The 27,798-nt window shown below is 39.2% G+C and overlaps 1 protein-coding gene across 11 annotated transcripts in view; it reads left to right on the top strand.

Moving 5' to 3' along the window:
- rapgef2b (Rap guanine nucleotide exchange factor 2b) overlaps window positions 1-27,798 on the top strand; it is a 105,064-nt gene that overhangs the window by 16,273 nt on the left and 60,993 nt on the right. For all 11 annotated transcript variants that reach the window (XM_086259705.1, XM_086259652.1, XM_086259644.1 and 8 more), the window contains exons 2-4: window positions 12,894-12,964; window positions 15,723-15,779; window positions 24,059-24,142. In XM_086259705.1, the coding sequence (XP_086115831.1) occupies window positions 12,894-12,964; window positions 15,723-15,779; window positions 24,059-24,142 (212 nt within the window). The remainder of the gene's footprint in view (window positions 1-12,893; window positions 12,965-15,722; window positions 15,780-24,058; window positions 24,143-27,798) is intronic.

The following is a 27,798-nucleotide window of genomic DNA, read 5'->3' as shown; positions in this document are numbered from 1 at the left end:
TATAGTAGCGTTGCAATGTAGGAATTACTTTCTGCAGGAAGCCATAGGAGAAAGCAGCGGAGATGGAAAAGATTGATTATTGAATTCTTTCAAATGCACCAGGGGGAGGATTGGGATTAATGCTTCTGCGGTTTAGGAATCAACAGCACAGTATTGAGTCCAGGCAGTTGGGGAACCAGTGTTATTCTCCTCCCATTGTCTGGGGGATTTTATTAGTAACTCTTCTCCTGCCTTGGGCTTCTATTTGTGTCAAGTTAATTGGACAGAAGAGGAGGGAAGCTGGAACTGAGTGTTTCTGGATCATTTAGGCCACCAAGCAAGCCATTTGGCTCAAAAAGATTAAAGCCCATCTACACCCTACTTTATCCACCCTATCCTTTTCTTTTCGCTTTTGCTTTAAGCCCTTGGATTGATCTTTATATGGTGTTGCGTAAGTCTGTGATGATTGCACTGCACCTCTTTGAGGCCTTTGTTTGAGAGAAATGGGGCAGGTTTCATTTGGCTGGACAGTTGGCTTTGTTCCCGGGTATGGACCTGCTACGATGAGGTTCAGTGACAGAGCAGAGAGATCCCTTTGTATCAAGTATTGGTCAAAGACCCCCATTGAGTCCACACTAAACCATTGTGGTGCTTATTGCTAGCTAAAAGAAGTGTGATGGTTTCACCCAAGACATTAGGATTATTAATACTGATTATAAATGGATATTTAGATATACTTGAGTTTTTTTGTAGTTGTAAAATGAACAAATGAATATTGTGGATCCTCCATAGTTCAAAGTTGGTTCATATTAATCGGGATAAATATGCCATTGATTAAATTAAGTATGATTTTGTGCCCAATATTATTTTTTATGAAACATATTATCACATTTAAAGACATGCAACGATTTATTTGGCATTTTTGCTCCAAAATGATGTGAGTAATTAGTAGTCAAAAAGTTTAAGGATTAATTGATCAACACTTGAAGTTCCAAATATAAGAAAATGCGCAAACTGCATGTACGTATAATATTATACAGAGACCTCCAGGAGAGCCAGCACGTGTCAGTGCTGTGTTTGGAGTTTGGTACAGTGGTTGCCTCTGAATAAGTCTGTGGTCAGTCACATCACTGTGGTAACAAACTGTGTCAGGAGACCACAGACTGGCTGTTGCTTGCTTATACAGTGTTTGATTCAGTGACGAAGATGGTCCTGATTTTTAAATCTGGCCCTGTGGGCAACCCAGATGGATATCAAGTTTGATATTCATCCAAAGTCATGTTAAGTGACGCAACTGGAGAAACGGGTTCTAACACAACACTGTATTTATGAAGATAGAAGTGGATATGACAAGAAAAAAAGCGCAATAGCTGAACTTTTCACCTCAGGATTTAAAATTCTGCCAGTTTGTGACCACTTATACCAGAGCATGTGTTGAATTTTGTTTCAAAGCTTTTAATTGCATTCATTTGTAATCCCACATCCTTGAACTTATTCTTGTGATGCTGTTGATAGCTTTGACTTCCTGCCCTGTGTGGCAGTTCTCTAGTGTTACGGGGTGCAGCTGAGTCAGCAAATAACATTTGGTGCTAATTAGATAGCCCTGAGATCCTGTATCAGTGTGGCTTGTGTGGATAATATTAAGCACCAACAGACTGCTGCAGGAAAGCGAATTCTCACATAAAGAAGAAATCATGTTGTTGATCACCTCAAGGACAGCAGTGCAGTCTTTTGTCCTTGCAGTGTTTACTGCAGCTTCTGAATAAGTAATTGCTGTGTGTGTGCAAAGCAAGAAATTACCCCTTTCTCACCTTGTGCAACTCTCATCTGATAAATCATACTCCTATTGGTTATTTCCCAAATGCTGACCATAAGAACTTCTAAAACTATTTGTATACATTATTTAAAGATGAGAAAAAATTTAACCTAGTTGGCACTCTTTAAAGAAAAAAGAAACGGGAAGTTTTTTTTGTGTTCTTTGTGACAACACTTGTGTTAATAAGTGTTTTTTTTCTTTATATGACTCATCACGAAATGCTGCTTGTGTGACACCTTGGTAATGAGACGCCTTTTTATAAGTTATCAACTGAGACTGAATCAGCTGACATTAATTTTTTTAATCACTAGAGGTTTTTCTCAATGTGGTTTGAGCAAAAAACAAACTTCTTGTTCTTTCAATTTAATAAAACACTCGGGTGGGTGAGGTATTTATTTTGCAGCATTGTGCTGTCTTGCAGCCATCAGATGAGATGGTCAACATTGTGAGATATATTTTAACATGCTGCAGTGATACTCAAGCCCACTCTTTATATAACTTTATCTTTAGAATAGGTTGCTTGAGGTTTAGTGCACAATTCTGTTTGTGGAGGTGCTGGCCAGAATAAATTTGCACACATCCACTGCCAAAACACACATCCATGTAGGTAGGCTGTAGTATTGATCAAAGCAGGGTTGGAAAGGTCAGTTACCCTTCATCTGTTGTTTTGACATACTTACCGCTAACAAAGTTTTGCTAGAGTTCAGTGAAGTGGGCACACTTCCTATTTTTGACATCTTGCAACTCGTAACCAAACTTACAGATGTCCCGCTGCTTCTGCACTCCAGCTTGCATCTGATTTGCATGCATCAGGAGACTGAGAGTGTTTCACCTCTTCAGGATTTTATGCTGGCAGGCAACTCAAGTAGGTGCTGTTAAGCTCATTCACATGGCTCCCTGAGTCCTGTTCCAACCAGTCACCGTGTCCACCAGCTGCCTTGACCACAGTGGGAAATAAACAGCAGCTCTTTTAAATTGTGCTTTTAAATGCTTTTAAATTTTCTCTGTGACTGTTGGGTTGTTCTGCTCCACGGGGCCTTCAACCTCCCACCATCATTCAGTGGTGTAATTCTATTCAATAAATTACATCAAGCTGGTGTAAAAGTGGAAGTGGAGGCTGTGTGGGTGTATTAGATGCCTTCCTGTTGACAAAAAAAGACTCCTGTCTTCTTCTCAGGCACATCTGAACAGGTGGCAGTGGAAGTGTAGTTGTTTTGTGCAACACTTAAATCTGCATCAGAAGCAAAGAGGAAGAAGGTATGGACCATGTGCTCTGCTAGCTTAAGTTAACCCCAAGTGCTTAATGTTAGTAAGACTGCTAATTAGCTTTGTGTAACATGTGCCAACTTCATTCCGGTGGCACAAGGTTTTAATATAGTCTCAGTGGTACAACACTGGTAATCTGAGGATTTAGCTCCTCCTTTTGATTCAACATTTAGCCTTTTGTACAAGCGACCATTTTTCATTAGTCGACAATGTGAAGAAGGACTTGCTAAATTACACTGAGTAGCATCTTTCCAGCCTTATCTTGATTGTTTTGGGTTTTTTTTCTTTTTTGTCCAAAGTTAGTAATGTAATATTTCTTCTATTCTCTAGTTTCACTTCTTACTCTTGCCACATGCAATGTCTTTCCATGAGGGAGGGGGGCAGGCACTCAATCTTTAGCATTTGGCCAAAGCAGTCAGCGATAACGGCATAACGTCACTCGTCACTGTGTGACCTTGTTGTAGCCCACAAAGCCTCCACCTGCTCTCTCACACAGGCTAATGGATAAAAATACCCAGCAGATCCCATACTCTCTGTCAATACAGATTCAAGGACAGCTGCTGACCACCCTGTTAACACAGGGAATGTACAAACAAAGACGAGAGAATACACACATGCACACACTAACGCAAACAGCATCATGCAGCAGCCCTGAGGAGTATGATGAATGTTGTGCACATTTTGGAATGAGCAGTTTTCATTGGTGTTTTGTCTGCCTGTCAGGGGCAGCTTTTCTCAGTCCCAGTTGCCACTGACACAAACATTTGTGCTGAGCAGACAATATAATGCAATATATTGCCATTAGCAGATACTGCATTGTAGGCAACATGACCCTCCAACCTTCAGCAGTGGCTGTCTGACTCCCAGTGGCCTCTTTACCTTGTTACACTACTCTAGGCAATTTACCGCCTCATTCAGCTGGCCTGTCCACTGCATCATTCTCCAGCACTCAATGAAAATTGTTATTGCATCTGCAATGCAGACGTATGCTCTTTATCTGACAGCCACACATCAATAAGACTAACATTTAATTTAATTCGACGCCATATTATTGTCCAAAAGAACTGATAAAAGGCACAACAGGATTTGTGCTGCTGTCTTTGTGCTTGTTTTTAATGAAAGTGACATTTAGCTGTTGAGCTTAATACTTTATTAAAATAAGACCTGAAAGACATGACACGGTTTTGAAAATTAGGGCTGTAAATAGAATATTATTTTGAGTTAAACACGTAATTAAAAATAGCAGAAAATAGTCAAAAGAAATTGGATTCCTTTTGTTAAGATTTGGTGTTGTTTTCTGTCCCCTTTAACCAGTTGAATAATGTTATAATGTGATTTATATTGTTGAAATTATGGAGTTTTAATTAATACTCATTTGTTACTTATGGTAGCTTGTCTTCTTTTTGTTATTTTCTTCTTTTTTAAAATTTCAAGTCTTCTAATGATTTTCAAAATACTATTTGATTTGTATGTTTTCATGGTTTCAAAAGCCGAAATTTAGCATTTTGTGTCATTTTTGTTTACAATTACACATATAGTAGTATTTAAACATGAGAAAACGTATTAAGTCAGTTGGTTTGGAGTCATTTAACACATCTAACACTAAAATATGCTAAAATTCTTTAATTCTGCCTTCATGGATGGTTTACTCAGATGGTTCCTGTATGCCATATAGTACCTGCCATAGGTTAGTGAGGAGTAGGGGATGAGGGGCATGACTGAGATGGCCTCTTTGAACCTTGTGTGTGTCTGTGTGGTGTGGTCACTGAGATATCTAGCCAGCGCCATGTGAGGAATGCAAGCCTCACCCCGACCTGACACATAAGACGACCCCTGCAAAGTCTTTGTAACTGATTCTTCTCTCAATGTGGGGGGACACAGCGGGGCAAACCTGGAATGGGTCAAAACTTCCAAGGAATGCTGCGGATCATGATGTGGTATGCGGCTACACAGAACTGATACCTGAATGACTGACTGAATAAGAGCAAGCTTTAGGAAAGACGCTATCTGGTTATGTCTAAAATAAATTTAGAAAAAGAAAGAAAAAAGTTGTATCACAGTTCGAGCAGTTGCGAGTTGCATTCCTGCGTCGTCATTATGGTATCCAACCCCGATGGGCTTTTTTTGCATACTAAATCTTTGTTGTCTGCTTCCAACCTTGAAGCGGTCGCAGTAAAGTTCACAGGGTGAAGGTGTATGGCGAGAGAAGCTCAGCCCGTGGTGACAAATGAGCGATTGTTATAAAACTAGGTCGTCCTCTTTCCCAAGTCGTGGGGGATTAATTTGTGCTTTTTGCAGCTATTTTCTGAAACAGAACAACAACAAATCCTCCCTGCGCAAAGTGCTGTGATTAGGACAGCCTTTGCTTCTCTGGCTGCCAGGGATCAAGATGGTAAGCATCTTAGACAGGGATAGCATAATGAGAGAGAACAGAGCTGCAGCTTGTCGCCTGCACATTAGAAACTGCAGTCTTGATGGTCTGAAGTTGCATTATTTAAAATCTCACATTCAGATTCTTCTGACATTTCACACACTTTGTCAGCACTTTCCAGGGAAAATTTTCTTTCTTGGTAAGTGAAAAACACATTTACATCGGTTTAGCATATGACGCATCGACAATAAAATTCCACGTCGATGAATTTTTATGGTCGACATCATTGATTATAGCGACTAATCGCAACCGTAATTAAGATGTTGGTGTGCTCGTACAGCTCGATTTGTACTCGGAGGACGGGTTGCTCCTCGAAGCTACCACCCAGGACAGAATGAAAGATCAGGATTTGCCAAATTCCACAGCTTGCCAGTGAGATGTTAGTCACTGTGAAAACTTATTCAGACATGTTCTTTACAAGTTGCCTGGCAGTGCTGACAAAAGTACATATGCTCCACAGCAGGTGGCCATTTCTCTCACACTCGCTGTGCCTCTGTTTCTCTGTACATTGGCTTGATAACAAGAGCTAAGACACTGGCTAAGAAGAAACAAAACAAAAACATACCTGTTTGGCATTTTCACAAGTTTGGAGACTAAATTAATAATCCATTCAAATGTTAGTTGATTATAAAGTTGCTTAATCAGTGTACTTTTACTTAAATTTAGGTAAGATGGTCGGTTACTTTAATTACAGGGTTAGAAAATGACAAAAAATATTTTCAGATATGAGGATTTGCTTCCTTTCTGGTTGATATTGATTTACATTCCACTTGGCATCACAGAAAACACAATTCATGTGTCACGATTTGAGAACAGCTTGTGGTTTTATTTTGGATATTTGGCTTGGTAAAAGATTAACTGATTAATCAAAAAACGGTAATCCTCTGATGCCAAATAATAAAAACTAATCAGAGTAGAATAGATGCTTGCTCCATCTGCGATTTGTGTAACAGGGGGGCAAGTTAACACAGAAACAATGCTGAAAGTTGAGGAAGAAGGCATGTTCCTGACTGTCACATATGCACTTTGCAAGCAGGGTTTTGCCCCACAGGTAAATAGCAGAAATATGCTGTGGTACCTGAAAGCTATCCTCAGAATGCCAGGGTACATGAATTGAATTTTTTTTTTTTTTGTGGTTTGTATTGCTCCACATTTCAGTTTCAGAAATCTCAGTTCTCTCAACTTTTTTTGTATTTAAACAACATATCACAGAACAGTTCTTCCCTTTAAACAAAAGCATAAAAACAAAATAAACTGAGGATCAATGCAAAACATTTTTCTTGTCGGGCAGTGAAGACGAGTGCTTGCGGGCACTAAAAGCGACAGCTTGAAGATGTAAATGTTAACAAAGGCGACTCTATCATTGATTTACTGTGCTGGGCGACTCAGCGAAGCACTGAACAAGCAGTCGTGTGTCTGGTTTTATGGGTTTACAACATTTAATTGCTCATTTCTTTACAATATATCAACATAGCATCACTATCTACAGTTTGCTCACTCTGTTGACACATATAACCAGATTTCTTTTATCCTGTAATAACAAATGCTTCTAACCATAGAGTTTGAAAGTTTGAATCATCTGCATGTGTTTATGTGTTTATAACCAAAACTCTGATATTATGCAGCTGTCTGAAATCCATTGCTTTGAGAGAAATGAGCTGCCCTTCTAAGCTTCATCTAGGGTGGTTCGATAGTCAGAAAAGTGTCATCTTAAAAGAAGTAACAAAGGGCAGCACCAAGTATAAGATAAGTAAGGATAAAACTGTCATCATGAAATCATGCAATGCTACTCAAGAATATGGATCTGGAAAGACTAGGTTCCCTTTTTAAGAAGGACACTTGCTGTTAACTTGAAAAAACGGGTTCTACATAAACATGAATCTGTTAAAAAAACTATCTGAACATCCATCAGGATACTCGGGCATCAGAAATGTCCTTTGCTTCCCTACCAGAGCCTCTTTTGTTTACCTCTCCCACAGCGTCTCATTGTTTTTGAAATGTTTCAGCCCCTTTCTTTGATGTTTCTCTGCAGTGGGTGATAGATGAATGCAGAGGTCTGCTATCTGCACTCAGCCAGAGCCAGTTGAATAAATGGACTGGCCATTTTAGTCACAGTGAAAGGGCCTGACCAAAGGAGAGCTTCCTGTGTGCTGAACAGACACTGTGGTGTTAAGAGATAAGAAAGGTGGAGGTTTTCCCTAACTGTCGTTTCGGATGCAGAGCTGTTTGAGGTAATCCAAAAGATATTTAAATTGTAGTATTAATCACTTAATCACATTTGACAGCTTAGTCACTAAAATACCTGAGAACATCTTTCACCGAGGTCAATGTACTGATTTTTATTTATTTTTATGGAGTTACCCAGATCCATGTTAAAATTTAATGGGTGCTTCTTTTGTCCATTCTGCACCTATCATATCATTTTAATGAATTTAAGCATCTTTGTTTTTGAGAACAAAAAGCACCAGTGACATGCCTGCTCTTTCAGTCTGACGGAGGAATGAGCTCATTCCTTCACGATGAGGTCATGAGATGGTACCTGATGTGGTAAAACCTGTCAGAAAGGAATTTGTTCTGTCAGACTTGCAAGCGCATAAATTAGTCCTTTAATTGACTTGTTGATTAACAAAAAATAAATAAATGGCGTCTCGACTGTTGTTGCCAAAGACATGAGGTTGATATCAAGGAAATGCTGTACGCACTACCGTCTCGTGCTACGCATAGTTTTCAAGAGTTTTAGGTCTAAAATAAATTGTGTTTTGCTTTCCCGTCACTCGTGTCATGTGTGTTATGCAGCAAAACAATTCTTTTACCCCTCAGGTCACCGATACAGCCGTTTCTCGGAATTATCTTTTTCCTAACGTATTGCATTTGTTTTTACGGCAACCTCCAGTTGTTTTAGGCTATGCGAAACCTCAGTGAAAATAAGGCAGGAAAAACATCACAACTTCCTTGACCTCCCTCTGCACACTGAATGCTTTGCCACTCAAAAGGCTGGCAATAGGCCCGACAGTGCACCCTTTCCCTCTGGGGCCTTACATAAGGGGCGGAAAATTGAAGCTGCGGTGTGTGTGTGTGTGTGTGTGTGTGTTTGCAAGCCTAAAACTAGGAAGACAAGGCCTGCTATTGTTTAATTTGTATCCTGGATAGGAAATGCCTCCACTCGTCTTACTGCATTGCACTGCTACCATCTGTCTTACAAATGACTCTGTAGAGTGATGACATACTGTGTTGCATCAGGGAAATAACTGAGGGACTTCACAAAGAGGTTCAGTGGCAGTATGTAAATGGTATGTGAGGAACGTCGTGGCTAGTTTTGCACAAACAGCTTTGAAGCATCCCCGGGGCTTTATAGAGCACAAACAGCATCTTGGTATGTTTTTCCTCCTGTGGGGGCCACCTGTGTTCTTGGAAGGATTAGTTTTGAAAAGGAAGGGGGAGGGATTAGATGGCGTCACTGAGTGCAGCCTGGGAGTTTGAGCTGCCAGAAGTTTTTGAGGTTTTTTTTTCTTTTCTTTTCTTTAAAAAAATGAACAAGCTTTGTCTTTAGACAAACAATGAGGAGAATTTTTGGCTAGACGCAGCCTTCATCAGCATGTCCTAGTTTCTGCTGCCCACTGCTCTTTCCTTCCTGTCTCTGTTCGAGGAGAGAGTGGCTGAGACGAAGCATCAACAGAGCAGTAAAAGAGCATGAAGCAAGCATCACCTAAATGATGAAAGTTTATATCAAAGGGCCTTCATTTTGATTTTGGATCTAGGAGAAAGGGTGATAATAAAATCAGCTTTTACAAGTCTGTGCAAAGGCTTCAAATAGTGAAATAAAACAAATGAATTTTATTAAAAAGCACAGTTTGGTTTAAATTTGATGCCATGGTCCACACTCTGAAACTTTCATTTATCATTTTCCTGTGTACTTTGTGGTGATCGTGTTTGGCTCAGTGTAAATAGAGACCAGTATTAGAAAGAAAATCCAACCGGAAAATGTAAGGCTCAGGGAGTGGAAAAGATGGGGTCCATTACATTCTTTCCATACGGTCAATCTAAAATATTTGAGACTGAAGCCACAATTGATGGTTCTGCATATTTCTTTCTGCTAGGCGGTGTTTCAGTGGCGCTGTTTTATTCACGGTTATGTCACTGTGAAAAGGAGGTTTAAGAAAACCCTGCAACCCTGCCATCTAGTGGTGTCTTTTGGTTTGAATTCTGTGTCTATGCTTAAGTTAGAGCAGTTATTATTAGTATTTTATTTTTTATTAACCCAGTATATGCTAAATGTTCCCCAAACCAAGATAATAATGCAAACAATGCAACCAAGTTCCTGTTTAGAGGTATTTGTAGTGGCGATGTTGCTGTTGCGGGGTTTGTGCTTTTACCATTGCAAAGCCACCAACATGCATTATAAATATAATGACCTAATGTGTCAGAAGGTCATGCACACACCCAATGTTACAGAATTTGCAACAAAAGGCTGTATAAGAAAACTAGAGTTTTCTTTAACGTAATGTAAAGAAATGTCTTTAGTGTTGCTGCTTTTGTGCTGTGCAGGTAGCGCATAGGATGAGTTTGGCTGACAAGGATGTGCAGTTTGGGAAGATTTGAATTATTTTTTTCATAAAAATTTGATTTGGTTTAGGCCAAATTCAGAAAATACTTTTATTATCTTCAGTAACTAAGTAAGTGCGGATTTGTGTTATTTGAATGAGGGTGTACCTTTGTGCCCTCGGTGAACCTGGTGAATCAAAGTTGTGGTTCTCCTTCCAGCCAGTAGGTGGCAGTAGACGTCTGATCATTATGCCGTGACTCCTGTTCATTGTGTTTCTGACCACAGACACAGTGAACATAAGGATTTGGTTAGCGGGGATATCAGTGTGATGTAATAGGGCTAGGCAACCCTCAGGGTAAATCGAGTTTCTGTTTGTGTCCGTTTTATGAAGACCAAACCCAAATTTTAAAAACAGTTTGGGGCTGACTTGATATATATGTGGTGTTTCATGAAAGCCTGAATATTTATTGACAGCGCTGGGGAATCACTGTAAGTAAAGATTGCAGGCTTAACCTCACTTTCTCTTAGCTGAGAGTTGGATCTTTTCGGGATCAGCTGCTTAACTTGGAACTTAATAAATGGATTAAAAAGCAGAACATTTTGGCTCTTTTTCCTTTTTAGAGTTTAATTACTCCTTTTCCCCCCATTTCTTTTGCTTACCTATGTTTTTTTTTTTTTTTTTGTGTGTGTTTTTTTTGTGTGTGTTTTTTTTTTTTTTTCACGGCCCCATCCAAGCCCCTCCCATATGGCTGTTTTCCCCCAGAGAAGCTGGAGGAGAGGTGGCTAGGGATAGGGAGGTCTGGGCTTCTTTGCTTAGGCTGCTGGCCCCGGATAAATGGAGGAAGATGGATGTTTTTTTGTTTTTTATTGCTATACATTTTTTATTTTATTTTTTATTTTTGTAAATTTTTGCTCCGACTTAACTCTACCTAGTAGCCCAGCTTTGGGCCAAACTACTCTAGTTTCTATATTTTGCTTATAGTTTTGATGGTAAAAATGCTAAAATTACTCACTTGAAACAAAAGAAATGTTTATACAAAGGCTTGTAACACTGAGGCTCCTCTGACGCTCCCCTCCTCCTCTGCTGACACATTTTGTGACACCAATTCAGCACAAACTGTGTCATTCAGTATTTGTGACCAGTATTTCATAAAATTTTCAATAAGCTGATCGTTGTTGCTCTCAGAAACATAACCCAGACACAGTGTGTCCATTCTGTGTCGCTTCATGCGCGTGTTTGTGTGTCTGGCCGGGTCTTAACACAGGCTCTCTGTTATCCCGTCACTCTGCTGTCGGCATATCCACCTCCAGTTGCCGCCGACAAAGGCTTCCCAGTGGCTTCGACCAGCAATGCACCACAAACGCACTCACAGTCCGTGCCCCAGTGTGTGCCAGTAGACAGTGGAGTAGCTGTGCAGCCTGCCAGCTCTCAGTGAGGGCCACTTTGTTTCACCTCTGGCTTGGACTCATGCCAGACAATCTGAGAGTCAGTCACTGGGTCAATTAATGAAGTAATTGAATTGGGAGTTTATAGTTATTCAGTGGAGCTCTTTTTATCATTTTTTTTTCCTATGTGAGGTGCTTTATTGCTTTCTATTCCAGTGTTCGCTTATGCAAGTCAATGTCACTGCCCGTGTGAAATGTTGTCTGCCATTCAAGTACCCTGTTTGTCTGCTGCAGCATCAATGATCAGCATTTTAATAGGGTGTCTATGGGCTCTTAAAAAGTCTTAAAATGTCTCAAAGTATGCATTTACTAATAAAAGGCCATAGAAAATTCAAATTCATTTTGGATGAGTCTCAAATGTCTTTAGTCTCACCACTGTGAGATTTTTCCAGCACACAATGCTGTTGTTTTGTCCCTCTGTACACATTTTAGATTGTGCACTGGGAGTGCATCATTGAGGCTGTGCTTTACACATCAAAAATTCCCTTTTCATGTTCTTTATATGTGTGAAAAAGCAGTTATGACGATTTGTCCTGTGGCCTGCCAGGCTTGTAATATACTGAGAGGAATCCTGTGGATGAGGATAACAAAGGAGGCTTCGCTAGCCTCACTAGCCAATTTACATAACAATAATGTTCTTAAACTTAACCAAACAATACAATTTTTTGTCTTACTTTCCTTAAAAAGGTCTGAATTTACCTTGAAATTTCAACTTGAAAGTGAATAATGGTGAATAATTTTGTTGTATCTAAATCTGTTTCAATTTTATTCAGTTAAAAAAATAAGTAATGTTGCGGTTGGTTGATTGAATATTGAGTAAGGGCTTCTTTTTAAGCAATCAGTGTGGCCTGAGCTTTTAAAGCCTTTGTTAAAGAAGGAAATCAATAATTTACAGGTTCCATTGTTTCAATAATCTTTTGGTTTTCTGTGTTTTATACAGTAAAAGCTTCTTTGACTTCTGGATTATTTTCTTGATATAACAGACATTGACTGTCACTTTTGGAAACAGTTTTGAGCATTTCTCATAATTTTGTAATATTTTACAGACAAAATGGAAAATAGGAAGGGGGGGGGGTTATTAAGAAAAGGATGGCTGAATGGACCGATGACGAAGATGAACGACCCTTTTGTGCCATCACTTTGAAGCTAGAGCTGCAACTACCATTTTATTTTCACATTATTTCACATTTTCATGCATTAAACGCTAAATTGTAATTAATCAACTTCCAGAGTGCAAAGAGACATTAAGTCATATTTTATCTGAGCACTGGTCCAAACCCTGGACAACTTAGAGTTGAAGTTAGCGGAGCTATGAGTAGAAACTGTTTGTTTTGTGTGGCTACTGCCAGTTAATTTTCTATCGATCACTTCTCTGATCAATAAGCTAAAATATGTATGTTCTTCTTTTTCAGGACCTGGAGATCGTCTACTCTTATCTCCATGGGATGGAGGCCTTATCCAACCTGCGAGAGCACCAGTTGAGGTGAGTCTCTGCACACCTCCCCTGTACTTGATTAACATTTCCTGAAGCTTGATATTCCCATTGCATGAATTTAAAATTCAAATGAATGCGTGGTGACAACTCCTCAGTGTATGCTGCATTGTTGTCAGGGGTGGGAAAATTAACATTCAACCACTAGCTATGCTGTATGCTATTGAGCTACTTCTATTTTTTTGTAATCCAGGAGCCAGTGTACCGTCAGCAGCATACTTATTGGAATTTATTTTTTAGACTATAATTTACAAGTGCAGTTATTACTATAATATATGGTCGGTCTCTAGCATCTTAAACCAGCATATTTATTATTCAGTTTTAAGTACTTCTGGACCTTTGAGTCTTTCTTCATAACACAGAATAACATATGTTCATTCTTCATATATTAACTGGCTGGAACGTCATTTTTAACAAATGGACATAAATATCACTACATTTTAGTGAGCTTCTCATTTCAGTCAAGAATGTATTTTGTAATATTTCTTTAAAGTTGACCTGCTTTTCTTATTTTCAGTTTTTGACATACAGCTTATTTTATGATAGATCTCGATGGTTTGAGTTGGTGCACCAGCTGAAATGAGCCATTTTGGCTCCTCTGTCTTCTCAAGAGAACAAATAAAAGGACTTTTCTCCTCCAGATAAAAATAAATGATACCTGCCACCATTACCAGCCTCAATACCACTTATCCATGTCAAGCTTCTAAAACTGCAGAAGTAATTTTTTCTCTTCCCAGTTGTATAAATCTGTTTGAAACTTTAGCCAGCATCTAAAATATCTGCTATGACTAAACTGTAAACTGACTAAATGACTAAAGCGAAGTCATTGTTGCACTTTTCCCCTAATAATCTGTACCTATACCTGACCGGGTCCCCGTGAGGCCATACTCTCTGCTTAAACCTTGAAGCAATGAGCCCTCCCTGCTCTACTATTCATGCGTCAGTTTGCCTTTGGCTCCTCCATCTTCTCTGCCTGGCACACACTTTCCAAACACTGCATGTCAGAAGTCTGTTCCCAGCATGCCTCGTGTGCATACATGTGGATTATACTAGCAAGGGAACAATGTGGCGGTGCATGACCCGCGAGCTAGAACATTCCACTGTGTGACCCCTCAGAGGCCTCCAGCACTAACCCCTCTCCCTCCTCCTTGTTTTGGATCGTACAGAAAAGGAATGTCCCCGTAGTCCCACAGACCAACCCCTTTTGCCAACTTCAGTTTCAGTAACTTTAAAAAAAAAGAAAAGGAAAAAAAAGCTTCTAGCCAGACATCCCACTAACGATGGGATTATATTATACTTCTGTTGTCTGAACATTTTGGGAGGAATGTGTTGTTTTTCTTCTGTGATCCTTTTTCACAGTAACTTGTTTTTCTTGAGCTGGGATTGTTTTTAGGGCTTTGTATAAAGAGGCTACAACATGCTGTCCACCCGCAGCTGTTTTTGAAAGCGCTTGTGTTTTGATCAGTTACTGTTTACTACAGTGGTTTGCATGTACTGTTGAAGAGCGTTTGTCTTCTCTATACAGGCATCTGGGGAAAGCCTGACATGAATGGACTTAAAGTGAAAATGTTTCGATTCCAGAATTTAGAACATAAAAAATGAAATATATATAAACTTATAAAAAAAACTTGCTGCACAAAAAGAATACAAGAAGCTGTGAGGCTGGATTTTTCAGGGCAGAGTTATGTTTACAGATTATAATATTATCAAATATATTTTTTTGCCTCTGTACAGGCAACAAGAATGCCAGACTGTCTGTTCTTCCCAGGCCCACAAGCTGGATATATCAGAATTCCTTCAGGGAATTCCTTCATATTTGCTACAGACATCCACTTGGACTATAAATCGTGCATAAGACATGCAGATCATGTTTGACACTGTTAAAAAAAATTAATAAATAAATGTGTAAAAGTACAACTGGGTAAAAATTGAGAAAAAGACCATTTAACCAGTGGTGCAGTGGGACCACATAGTCAATGTGTGCTTTATTTTAGAGGACATACCAATACATACTCACTCTGCTTTTGTTAAGTAAGAAAGTAAATCACTGCAGTGGCTTAGCTTAAACGTAGATGCGTAAAACCTACCTCTTTAGAAAGGAATCTTCCAGATGCAAATGTAAATATTTTACTGAATTAAGTTTAGAAGTAACAATTATGTAATTGGTGATCAATACGTTAAAATACTATAAAGCATACCCAAATAAAAAAGGAGATTTGTAAAGCTTTAATTTTCAGCAAATTCAATGCCCTGACATAAACAAATGTTTCTCTGCAGTTTGAGGATAAAGCTCACCATATTTTATAAGGAACAAGGACTGTAGTCTTTATGTTGTAGATCTGCCTAGAAAAGAAGATTTGTCATAACGGTTATATACCAAGTGTAATTTAACCAAGAAAAATGAGAAAATAATGAGGCAAAAACAACTCACTTCACCTATCAGCAAAAGCCTCGATAGACCATAATGCACTGCAACAACCAGAACCATACGCTGTGAACCAGTTAACATGGACAACCTTGCAACTCTTTATAAGTCCCAGCACTCTAAATTTTAATTATAATCAGCAGCAGGCTTTCTGACTGTCAGTGACTGTTGCTAAAGGTGACTCTAGGATATGCAGAAATTTGCTAGTTATAGATTTATAATAACATAACATTGATAACATTTGATCATAAATTCACTCAAACACAAATATGAGGCCTAACTGTGATTCTTTCTTCCCTCTGTTTCCTCTCTCTCTCTCTGCAGGATCATGTGTGAGACGGTGCGTTATGAGAGACATGAGGCCAATGAAGTGCTATACTAGTAAGTACTGTCTCTGTCTGCTTGGGTATTCATAATATTTGTCCAGAGCCGCATGAACAAAGCAAAAAACCGATGGGTAGACAAAGTAACAGTATTTTCAGTTCTTTGTAATCAAAGCACCCTTTGCTTCAGGATACAAATCGGTGTTATTGATGGGAAGAAACATGCCAACTGCGTACAGAAGAGTAACCCCGGTGACTTAATAAAAATAAATGTCATTAAAGTGCAGAAGCAGTATGAGGCAGATCACTCTATAGCACAACTGAAGGATAGCGAACATAGAAATTATATCCAGTCATATTTCAGTGCGATTCAATAAGTGACTGATCTAAATTGTCAACAAAAGCTGGAATAGCTCTTAAAAGCATTTTCTTCAGTTTGGAGAGAGCCAGCAAGGCACTAGTGGTGATGCTTACATGCTTCCTCCTGTGAGCTATCTGTTTGGAGGGTTAATGTGATCAGAAAGCTGCATTGACAGCTTTCAGAGAGTGCGTGTGTGTGTGTTGGATCCATTTTGAAAAAGCTGGCACAACTGTGGTAAGCACAAAACACACACAGTGTTTGACTGCTGTCACGTATCTAAGTCTTCCAAACACCCAGAGTGAGAATTAAGACAGTTAATTAACTCTGTCAGTGTCTCGGGGGGCTACAGAGGGGACAACATCCCTTTTCCTGCCTTCGTATCCCCCGTGTGCGTGCGTGTGTGTATGTGTTTGTGTGTGTTGATGGATGGTGTGGAAGAGTCAACACCTCATTAGAAGCCCACTTGGCAGTGGGGGAGCTGATTAAACAATAGGAATGCAGACTAAATGGTGGCCACAGTACAGTCCAGCTTCAGCAAGATTCCTTTAGGTGCCCCACAACACTTACTGTACACACACTCAGAAACACTCCTCAAGGAAAAACGCAGCTGTCCCGTCGCAGTGTGGACACACGAAAACGCAGACTTTCTAAAACGATGACATATTTTAGTCATGTGATGCAGTCATGTGACCAAATAAACAAAGATAGCAGAGGGCATTATACAGCGGTTGTTTTGATTCCTCTCAATTTTGACAGCTCTAAAAAAGATGAATATCAGTTTGTACATGCTCCAGATAGCTTTTCTTCAAATTCTTTAACTCTCAATCGCTTTTGCAACTTTGTACTTTTGTGTTACTCGCAGCAACAACGCCACCTCATTGTTAGTCCATTTCAAAAACTCGGTGCTTTTCCTCAACATTTTGCCGCGATGTTTCAAAGTCCTGAAAAGTAAATAAACGGCAGACAGAAATGAGGCAGGTCGAATCGTCTTGCGTTTCACACATGCGCAGCGCTGGAACGTTTTCGGCCATTTCGATGTGGACGCACAACTCTGTGAAAACGACTGTAAACGATAGTGTAATGCGGAGCGTTTTCAGATGAAAACGCAGCTTTCAAATATAGCTTTCAAGTATAATATATGTAACTTTATATTGACATAAGCAGTTAATTAGCTCGTTCACTTTTAACCTAAGTTGTTAAAATGTATTTTTAATGTCATCATAGCCCCTTACAGTAACTGTTTGCAAAGTCATCATTAATAAATGTTAAACCTGACTGCTTTTTATTGCTTCAGGAAAACCAAATTATTATTATTACTAGTAATGTGTGGTTAACACATTCTCTGACTGGACTGACAGTATAGAGGTTGCAGTAGTGCTAATGCTATTTAAATAGCAATAATTGTCTAAAATAGTTTGAAGTGTTGCTGAAAATGAAATGTCTTGTACATTTTGATTCCTTACTTTTGTCTTTGTGTAGGCCTTTGCAGGTAACTGTACTGTTATGTGCTTTGTTGGTTGTGAGGTTATGTTAAAACTGTTAACATAAAACTGTTAACATAACATAAATCTGCAGTTGAGTATGAGTAGGCACTTTAAGTGGTGGTGGTGACATAAATTACAAAATTAGTGTGGATTTTAAAGTCTACTGAATGTTGGTTGTCAGATAGGACCTTTAAAGTACATTAATACAGTATTTTCTCACTGAACTGGGAAAGAAGCTCTTGAGCTGCTGTCTTTCTCTATGGTTTCAGTGTTGTCAAACATCTTTATGAAAATGAAAACAATGGAAAAAAAAAATGTGGATAAAATTTCACATGAAACTGTCATTTTCAGCACTAGCTCCTTGGTGTGGTCACAAACAAAGCGGAGAGCATAACTGCAGGTAGTGTGCTAATTTACCCCTGAGCTAAAGCACAGAAACGCAGCATGCTATTTTGTTTTTGGGAAATTGCCTCATTTGATTTGCACAACTGTGCACGCTTACGCCAGTGTTTCTGGTTGCGTCTGTGTACAGCTGTGTGTTTGCATGTATTTGTATATGCGTGCCAAGCTGTATTAACCTATAAAAAATGGTCAATGCTCTCCCTTATAAGAGCTGTGTATTAAACAGCAGACGATCAGACTGAGCTTTCTCTGCAGGGTTTTAATCAGCCTGCTATACTGAAAACACAAGCTTTTACCAGTCTCTTTCTCTCCTCATCTGTTTATAACAGTGGCAATAATAGGCTGCAAAGTGAGGGCTCTAAAAGTTAATGGGGAAATTAAATTTTGATAGTATCAATATTAAGTTGTATCCCAGAAAACCACATATAGTGTAAAGCATTGCAATACTAAAGAAATTAGTTTAAAAAAAATGTAAACCGCATTTAAAGTTGGTCTACAGTGACAATTAATCAAATGTCAGAATAATTTCCAAGACATTTAGGAGACTTTATTTATGTATTTATGCATTTTTTTTAGTTGGCGCTAAAGTTGACTGCCTCAAAAGGACATTTTACATAGAACTGAATCCCAGCTGTCTATTTGTATATTTATTTCTGTTCAGCAAACATGCAGTCCTGCTGAAGTGACCTTTGTAATGACTTCCACGCTTATAACTTTGCAGGCCCTGCATGGCTGTTGGCAGGCCTGCAGTAACGATTGGATGATAAGGGTGATAGTTTTAAAAAGTACTGCCTTGGGCTGCACACTCATAAAGACACATTCGGTATCACATGAAAACATCGCATCCTGCATTCTGCAAATCTGAACCTCTCTGGATTTACCATCCGAAGATTAAAGTGCTAAACCCTCGATGGTGGCTGACCTGGCACATTGGCTGGTGAAGAGGGTTAGCATCATCTGGCTGGTCTTTAACCTCTTCCATGTCAGCTCTATAAATGAAACCCTTGACTTTTGACCCTCTGCTGAGTGAAAAATCCAACTGTATTTATTTGCAGGGCATTGTGCGTTGCAGACCACAGGGAGCTATCGGCAGAGAGCATTGGTTGCCAGATAGAGGCAGTGACTAAAGAACAGCTGGTTTATGGGCTACTTTGGTTGTGTTGTTGTCGGTCCTTTAGCCACTGTGGAGAAGAGCAGATTTATAACATGCAAAGAGCTGAAGTTCAGGGATTTTTTTTGTGTGTGTGTGTGTGTGATACCTCTCCTGTTACTAGTCATCACTGCTGTCACTCCCTTCCCCAGTCTGACCCACTTGCCAACCAGGCAGCATTCGAGCGGTATAGTTGAGTTATGCGCTGGTAGGTTTTTTGGAGAACTGCAATGGTGAACATAGTCTAGGTTGAAATCTCCCCTCTGTAGGCAAATACCTACACAAATTAACACAACTACAGTACCATTAAAACAAGCATTATATTATTATATATATATTTTTGAAGCCATTAATGTGGTTTCACATTAACTTCTGATCCTGTGCAATTTGTGCGTTTTGTTTTGTTTTTGGTTGGACAAATTAAAATTGCCTTGGGACTTTGAATGGACAGTAATTGTAAAAAAGCAGATAATGTTTGTCATAATGAACTGAGGTCTTTTTTCTTTTTTTGTAAATCAATGAATTATTTTTTTGTTTTAATTAGTGTTTTTAAAAATGATTTGCTGAAGCAACTTATTTCTGTCGAGGAGAAAACACATTTTATCCAATATATTCTGACAATATTAAAGAAGAACACTTAACAGACTGATATTTTAACCCCTGGCTAAGGTTCAGAGGGAGCAGCTGTCGGACAGTTGCCCTCACAGGCAGCTCCTGTTCCATGTGACAGCGTGAAGCTGCTTTCCTTCATAAACGGCGTCATGGGAAGGTAGATGAAGGAAAACTCTGGGAGAAAGAGCTGAAAAACTCATCACAGCGACCAGTCAGCTTATATAATTATTCATTCCAGTAAATTCTGTTCAGCTTGTGTGGCAGTGACATGGAGACGTTAGTCATTTGCTAAGTATCTGGTAGAGCTGCTTTTTAATGACAGAAAAATGACAGATGGATGTTTATTTTTAGAATAAGATTTTTTTTTTCTTTTTTTTGTTATATCCTGTGTTGAAAGGAAATATTTTGGAGTTATGCAAAAAAAAGTAGTTTGGTCAAAAGTTTTAAGCGCTGGACATTAACCAGTAGACTCTGTCGTCTCCTGACCTTTTTTTTTTCTTTTTCTTTTTAATTTTGTGTTTGTTGGACAGTTGAAAACTTTGAATGCTTTATTTCAAAATATCAACACAACATTGTGAGACTGCCAGTCTCCCGAGTCCATGGTGAAAGCAGCATGACAAGTTAAAATAGTCAGAGTTGCTTATATGTCCCTCAATGCGAGTGTAGAAACACTTCTAGTGTTTTGAAACTCCTGATTGTTTGTTTGTGTGTGTGTTGTAATAATATGTGCAATAATATATATCGAAAATTGGCCTTTTTTATGCATTTATTTTACAATATTCTGTTGCATAGAAAGACTTGCATTTGCAGTTAATTTAATGAAAGTCAAAAACTACACTTGCAGAAATGTAAAGACTTTTTTTGACAACTGTAATGTGTGTTATAAAGTCAGACCATCTAATAAAAGAAATGTACTGAAATGTTGGTGTGGACTTTGGGCTTAGTAACTCTTTTATAAAAAATCTGTAGCACACTAGGAAAACGGGAAAACCCCCAAACCATAATGTTCAGAACAGTTAAACCGTGAATTTTTGAGCCTGTAAAATATTTTTTCTAAGAGCCAACTATGATTCCCTTTACTATTTGCAAAAGGCAATTATTCTTTAATGAAACAGTTTGTAAAAGTCAAACCTAATTTTGTGAAAATCTGTCATAAAATTTTGTCCCCATTTTACCCCTGCTGCTGCCTCCATGGCGATCAACCAGATCCCCCACTGTTAAAGGTTTCCCTGTGAGGGTTTTGGTGGATGATGCTTAGCATTTGACTACCGCTTCCAGTACTCATGACCCAGTTCAGTCAAGCTGTCGCTCCACATAAGAGTCTTCTATCTCCTACTTTTTTGGTGTTGTATCTTCTCCTCCTACTTCTCAGCCATGTGAGGTGCTTCCCTCGCTTCCCTCCCTACATGCCGGCAATTAATAATTGAACATTTCATTTCGTGTCGTATCCAAATGTAAAGAAGAACCATATAAAGGACTGAACGAGTCTGCAGGGAACCAGATGGAGATCAGTGGAGAAAAGGGGGAAAAAGAGAAGGGATGATTGTGGAGGAAGAATTTGCTGTGTGTCAGTAGGGTGTGCTGTCTGCAGCCTCATTAGTTGTGCAAGGAAAATGTGGAGAGGAGGAAGGAGGGGCAAGACTTTGTTCCCTTTGATTAAAAGGGGAAAAAACTCAGTCAGCACAGTGATGGTGGGTGTGGATATACATTTCTGTGAAGAACAAGATGTATAATAAGGGCACCCATCTTTTACCTTTCTGTTAGTAAAAACCAGTCCCACCTTGCAGATGTGACTGGTTATTAATTTCCATTATCTTGCCAATTAAAACGTCTTACTTGAACCAGGATTATGCTCAGAAATAATAACTCAAGCTGATGTCTTATTAACACCAGAGAAACTTCAAGTAAGAGATTTGATTTCTGCAGACGTTCAGCTTCTGTGAGACGGTGACATTTTAAAGTACAGACTAATAAACAGACTGGTGGAGGCAGGCGTCATATAGAGAAGCATTTATTTTAGCCTGCTGTTAAGATCATTTTGTGCATTCATAGCAAAGAGAATTACGTTTTTTGCCTTTTAATGAAGCATAAACTTCAGTGTCACTTAAACTTGTGCTTATATGGGATTGTTAGGTTTCTTAAAATGTTATTTGATAAACTGCGCAAAACGCAAGAGGTAGATCTTAAACTCTACAGGCCACAGTTAATATGTTAAAGTTCATGACAACCCAGCTAGGAAAAAGACTGAACAAGTAGGGGGGTTCAACCAGCTTTAAATTGTGTAATTAGCAGATCAATTTGGAAACATTAACTAACATCCATCCATCTTCTTCCGCTTTATCCGGGGCGCGGGGGCAGCAGCCTACGCAGAGAAGCCAGACCTCTCCCCAGCCATCTCCTCCAGCTTATCCGGGGGAACACTAAGGCGTTCCCAGGCCAGCCGAGAGATATTAACTAACAAAGTAACCATTAACTGCTATGGTGAATTAAGTTATGGTAGCATAAATTACAGCAGTTTACAAGTACTGGCATGTTTTGCCCATAACTGCTAGGACTTCATGATTCATGTCAGATTTCCCATACTGCTGAAGGTTGGTATCAGTGTAACATGTGACGGGAATATTTCCTTCTCTGGATTTTTGCTTCTTTACTGTCAGAGGTGCGTTTCCCAACACGTCTGATTGACAAGGCTGTCAGCGATGGCTTTTTTTTGGGACTCACAAAGCAGTCAAAAAATTCACTGATCACTGTTGTAATTACCTGAAAAATGCAGCACAGTGTCTCCGGTGTAATCTGTTTTGATATAAGCTTATACTTAACTAAATCCAGTAACACATAACTCACAATTTATGCTGGTACAGCAGCATTTTGCTTCCTTATACTTTATCTCACCAGCACAGCAGTTATATATGTTGACTCCCCTTGAAGCGCTCTGCATTGAATTGATTGCGTATAGACGAAAGCAAGCATTATTATTATTTATGATTATTGTTCTTTCTTTCTTTGTTTACATTCTCATTAGGTTAATATGTATGTCTCTTTGATAATCCTGCATGTACCACTGATAGAGGTTCAGCCTTTTGAGATTATCTCGGCGCAATCCCTGCGGTATCTGTGAAGACCCAAGGATAAGCGAGATGATTACAGAGACAAAACTGATGAATTTTAAAATCTGAGGATATCCTTTCAACATTAGCAGCGTAGTTTATTAACACTGACGTACCAAATGTGATTTCTGAAAATTATATTTAGTGAGTTGTTTATCTGTAGGCAAATTCTCCTCAGTGGAGTCTTTTGATGTTCCTTAGTAAGGCCTGTGGTTCACATGAACTGCCACACAATCCTTAAAGCTGAAAAAAGTGCACAGTCTTGATGTTTAGTGTTGTTGTTTTTTACCTGTCATTTTCCCTGGAAAATGACTTGACAATCAGCTGCATCATCCAGAGGTCAGTGTGAGTTTATTTCAGAGGCCCATTTTCCTGTTTGTGTGGGGACAGAAATGAGTCTTCAGTTCATTCACAGTTCTCTCTCTCCCTTCCTTTCAGTTTCTCGCTTTTTTACATTTTTTGTAATTTTATTAATCATTTGGCGCAGCGAGCAGTCTTGCATCACTGATGCATTAAGTCACAGTACCTGCACAGAAAATGGTGATAAGTAAACTGACACAGCAAATAAGCTCCATCAATATATTGATTTGTACATAAACATTTTCAATTTACTGTCGTAGAGGGTAAAAGCAGGAAGTGTTCTGCCTTGTGGGCATTCACAAAGATAGCTGCAGACTCCACAGAAGACTACTTGTTCTTATTATACTACTCTGTAGTCTACCTGGAGGATCTTTGTGCTTTTGGTGGCCTTGTAGTGTAGTTGTTGTGCATACAAGTCTGCAGAGAGCCTTGTACACCCACTGATGATGGAATCCATGCCCCTCATGTAGTGGCATAGATTAAGCAGGGAGCCCTTTTGGGAACTTCTGTCAAGAATTGTTTTTTCTTTTTATTATCCACAGCAACAAATCAAATGAAATATTTCACCTTACTTGCACACTGTGATGCATTAGGATGCCTGGCGGTGTCTTACGATGCCAGTAGGATGTTGAATTGCTGACCCTTTGGATCCTGTTTGTTTTACACATCCTGCAAATAACAGATTGAGACCCAGAGCATTTTGGGTTTCTTTGGGTTCTTTTCATCAGTTATAGGCTCATCTATCCAAATCTACAAAAATTCTCATTTCGTTCATCAACCTTAATTATATTTTTGGCTGCTTCGTGTCAAAATATCACCATTAATACATTCTGAACTAATGTATCTCTTTCTGTCTTTCAGCCCTGATGACATAGGAAGCTGCTGGTACATCCTGTTGTCTGGCTCAGTTTTCATCAAAGAATCCATGTTCCTGCCCAGAAGCAGGTAAGATCATCGGCCATTTTGAATGCTGTTTGAAGGTGTGATTTTTGGCAGTAACATGCAAGCATCTGCTTTCCTTCCAAGCTAATTTAAAATAAAGAGACAAATGTCTCTCTCACCAAGATTTGTTTCCTGTCTTATCAGCTTCTTAACTTTTATTAAAATTGGCTTGTAAAAATGTTGCACAGCAGCAAATGTTTGCATGCAGTTATGCGATTTCACTAAAGAAAATTGTAACTTTATCATTGTTCCTTCGGTTTCTAAAACAGATTTTACTTATGTTTTTGGCATAACTATTTAATTTTAATTTATATCTTTTTTTAAAATCAGTTATTTAATACAGATAGTCATTTTAACATTTACCTTTGCAAATTGGTTAATTCTCATGTACAAGAATGTTGCTGGGACATCAACATGACTTCTCTGCAGTTCAAGAGAAATACATTAGGTGACTAGGTCGAGAATAAAATACATGTCGCCTTTAAAAATTATAAACAGTTTTTATTAAAATACATTTTTACATTCTGAAATTCTCAAACTATATCACCAACACTGCAAAAAGGTGAATGTACATCTGTCCATTCCTAATACACTTATCCAATTCAGGGCTCGCAAAATTGCTAGCCCGACGTCCCGGGGCTAGCGATCTTGCCAGTCGGGCTACCAAAATCTATCTCTGCCCTGCCCGTCGGGCTATCATAGAAAGGAAAAATATATGTCAATGCTTTTGCATTCTTTCGGAAATGTAGCTGGGTAATTATGTCATTGGCATCGGTGAGCCACTGTCAATATGTGACATATTGAAATCGCGTTTGAATTTGCGCTTGTTTTTTGCTTTCACTTTGCAATCGCGCAAACTGTGTATAGAGAGCGACAGCACTGATCTGTGAGTGATGATAATTTGTGCACCAATTCCTCTGACATCGTCTTATCAATCGTTAGCTTACTATGCAAACATGACAAGTGAACTCTCCCGCAGCAAGCTTAAACATGTGAGAGGTTGATCGCGCAGAGAATCGCTGAGCGTTATGTGAGTGCCTGTGTAAAAGCAGCAGGATATATATTTTAGTTCTGCTGAGCCAAATAAGACAGGTCAGGGTGAAGAAGTGACAGCCAAAGAAAAGCTTACTGCAAAACGGAGAAGTTATGACAAATCAGACTATAAGGCAAAAATAAAGTGCAGCTTTATGGTTTCATGGACAAAGAATTTCTGTGGCTGCAATATGACGAGCTAAATAACCAGGGGTGCACATAAGTGGTCCGCAGGTGCGCATTCGCTGTCAAAATAAAAAACGCGCACAAGATAAGAAGTTGCAACGCGTGTTTGCGTACATAAGATTTTCTGGAGGAGGACAGACATTTGTTTAGAACTCTTAAAGATGTCGAAGAAGCAAGCTCCTTTAAGCAATTACTTTGGTGTTCCTCCACCTCCAAACAAATGTCAGAAGGAGTCCGAACCACAAAAGAAGCACGTATTCTCGGAAAAGTAGTTGCAGGAGGTGAGCTGGCTTCAAACAAATGATGAACGCACAGAGATGTGGAGCAGAATGTGCCGTGAAAATCCCACTCTAGCGGACAAAAACAGTGCTTTTATATGGACGCAAACACACGTTGCAACTTCTAATCTGGTGCGCGTCTTTTATTTTGACAGCGAATGCGCACATGCGGACCACATATGTGCACCCGTGTAAATAACATAATGTTCTGCCGGGTGTGTCGTTGGTTTTCCCTCGATTTCTGAGTCGACAAGTGCCTTTGTCACTGGGACCAGTTTTTCAGTGGAAATTTCAAATTCAGGATCTGACACAGACTGATTCATGTCCTACACAGTTCTTACAAGTTCATAGAAATTTCTGTTCAATTAGAACCAAGTATTTAAGCTGATGTTTGTAATTTTTATACAATGTTGTAATTTGTGTTTCAACAATTTTTTGATTAATGTTTTGTTTCCGTTACAATATTATACTTTAATGTATAATTGTAATATTGTAACAGAACAAAACAGGAAACAAAACATCAATCAAAAAATTGCTCTCTTTTTTATTCGGGCTACTTAAATTTATTTTGGGCTACCAAAAACTGAAGAGTCCCTGCCCGAAGGGCTACCAGGGATTTGAAATTTTGCGAGCCCTGCAATTAAGGGTTACATAGAGGGGAAGCTAGAGCCTATCCCAGCTGTCATAGGGTAAAAAGCGGGATACATAGGCGTGGTTTGAAGCTGTGTAAAACCACATTATAGTAGCTTACACTGTAACACTTGTACTTTGCAAGTAGAGACACCTTGACTAAATTGTATGGATTCCTCATCATAATTAAAAGATTAGCATAAGTCATGTCCTTTTAAAGCTTTTGACCTGTATCACAGTAGGCTCAATAACCTTGGGTAGAAAGCGTTATCATCATCACCATTTTAGAATAGTTGAAAAGCTCAAGTAACACAAACCATTTCATTAGTCTATCTCTTGGATAATTCCTGCTTTTTCTGATTTAACCATATTGCATATTATTTTAGTTTTTTAAAGAGGGTTGAAAATAATTATTTATGGCACCTTCAGAGGACTTAAGACTCATGTTCCCCTCTCACAGCAGTGTTCACCACCTCTGAAGCCAAGACTCAAATGTTAAAAAGCTGCGATTTCACAAGTGGATCTGTTACATGAAATATCCCTGTAGGCGTCTTGAAAACAATGATCTTTTTATCCATTAGGCTTGCATAACACACCTACGGCCACTCTGATCTCGAGGCCGTCACTTTAGGCCGTGGAGCAGAACTGTTCCGGCTGTACAGCGGGAGTCCACTGAGGTCGTTCTTTGGGTTTGTCCGAACGTGGGATGCATTTAAAACGGAAGAGTTGATCGGAAATGTGCCAAAAAGCTAGCCCCCTCTTAAATATAACCTTTTCAGTTTTACGAAGGGGTGTGTGTGTGTGTGTGTGTGTGTGTGTGTGAGTGTGAGAGAGAGAGAGAGAGAGAGATGCCGAAAGGGGATCTGAAGGTACTGGCAGATTAAAGTTAATGCTTGACCACAGTCACAGAGGAGAAGAAGGCCCTGAAAGTGTTTACTAAGCATATGTTGCAAAGGAGCTTGTGGAGGGTGGATCCGCTGTGCTGTGTGAGACTGTATGGGGTTGATAATTAGCTCAGATGTTCAGAATAAAGCCAACTGCTTTATTCAGGACTGTCACATTTATGTTTTCTCTGCTAAATTATGCATATGAAGCACCAACTGCACGTTGAGCGGTTTTAGTTTCTGCGAGAATGTGCTTCAGTGCCACTAGCTGAGATTCATGTGAGCAGCTAGATGAAAAGAAGGCAATCTGGCAATAGTCAAATGGGAATATTGCATTGTACAGAGCACGCAACATACAGCTGTTCATTCACCACAGCGCTGACTTTTGTAGACATGCTGGGCGTGTAGAATGCAAAAGTCTGAATTAGTTGGATCAAACTTGACAAGCTTCTTAGAACGAAGTCTGTGTGATGTCTGATTGAGCTTATGTAACAATAGAGCAGGTAAATGTCTGTGAGCTTCTTTTATCATTTTACCCTCCACACTCTTCCAAGTTTAATCCAAGGGTAACATTTCCATCGGTGAGAAAGCAGAATGACCCCTAGTGTTTTGTTGGTCAACAGCATATTAAACATGGCAAAAAGTAGGC

Source organism: Aulonocara sp. 'chitande type north' Nkhata Bay, linkage group LG2 (genome assembly GCF_057382095.1).
Source record: "Aulonocara sp. 'chitande type north' Nkhata Bay isolate Kocher_YH1m ecotype deep benthic linkage group LG2, A_spYH_male_GT1.1, whole genome shotgun sequence".
Taxonomy (NCBI): domain Eukaryota; kingdom Metazoa; phylum Chordata; class Actinopteri; order Cichliformes; family Cichlidae; genus Aulonocara; species Aulonocara sp. 'chitande type north' Nkhata Bay.
This window is presented reverse-complemented; position numbering and strand designations above follow the sequence as displayed.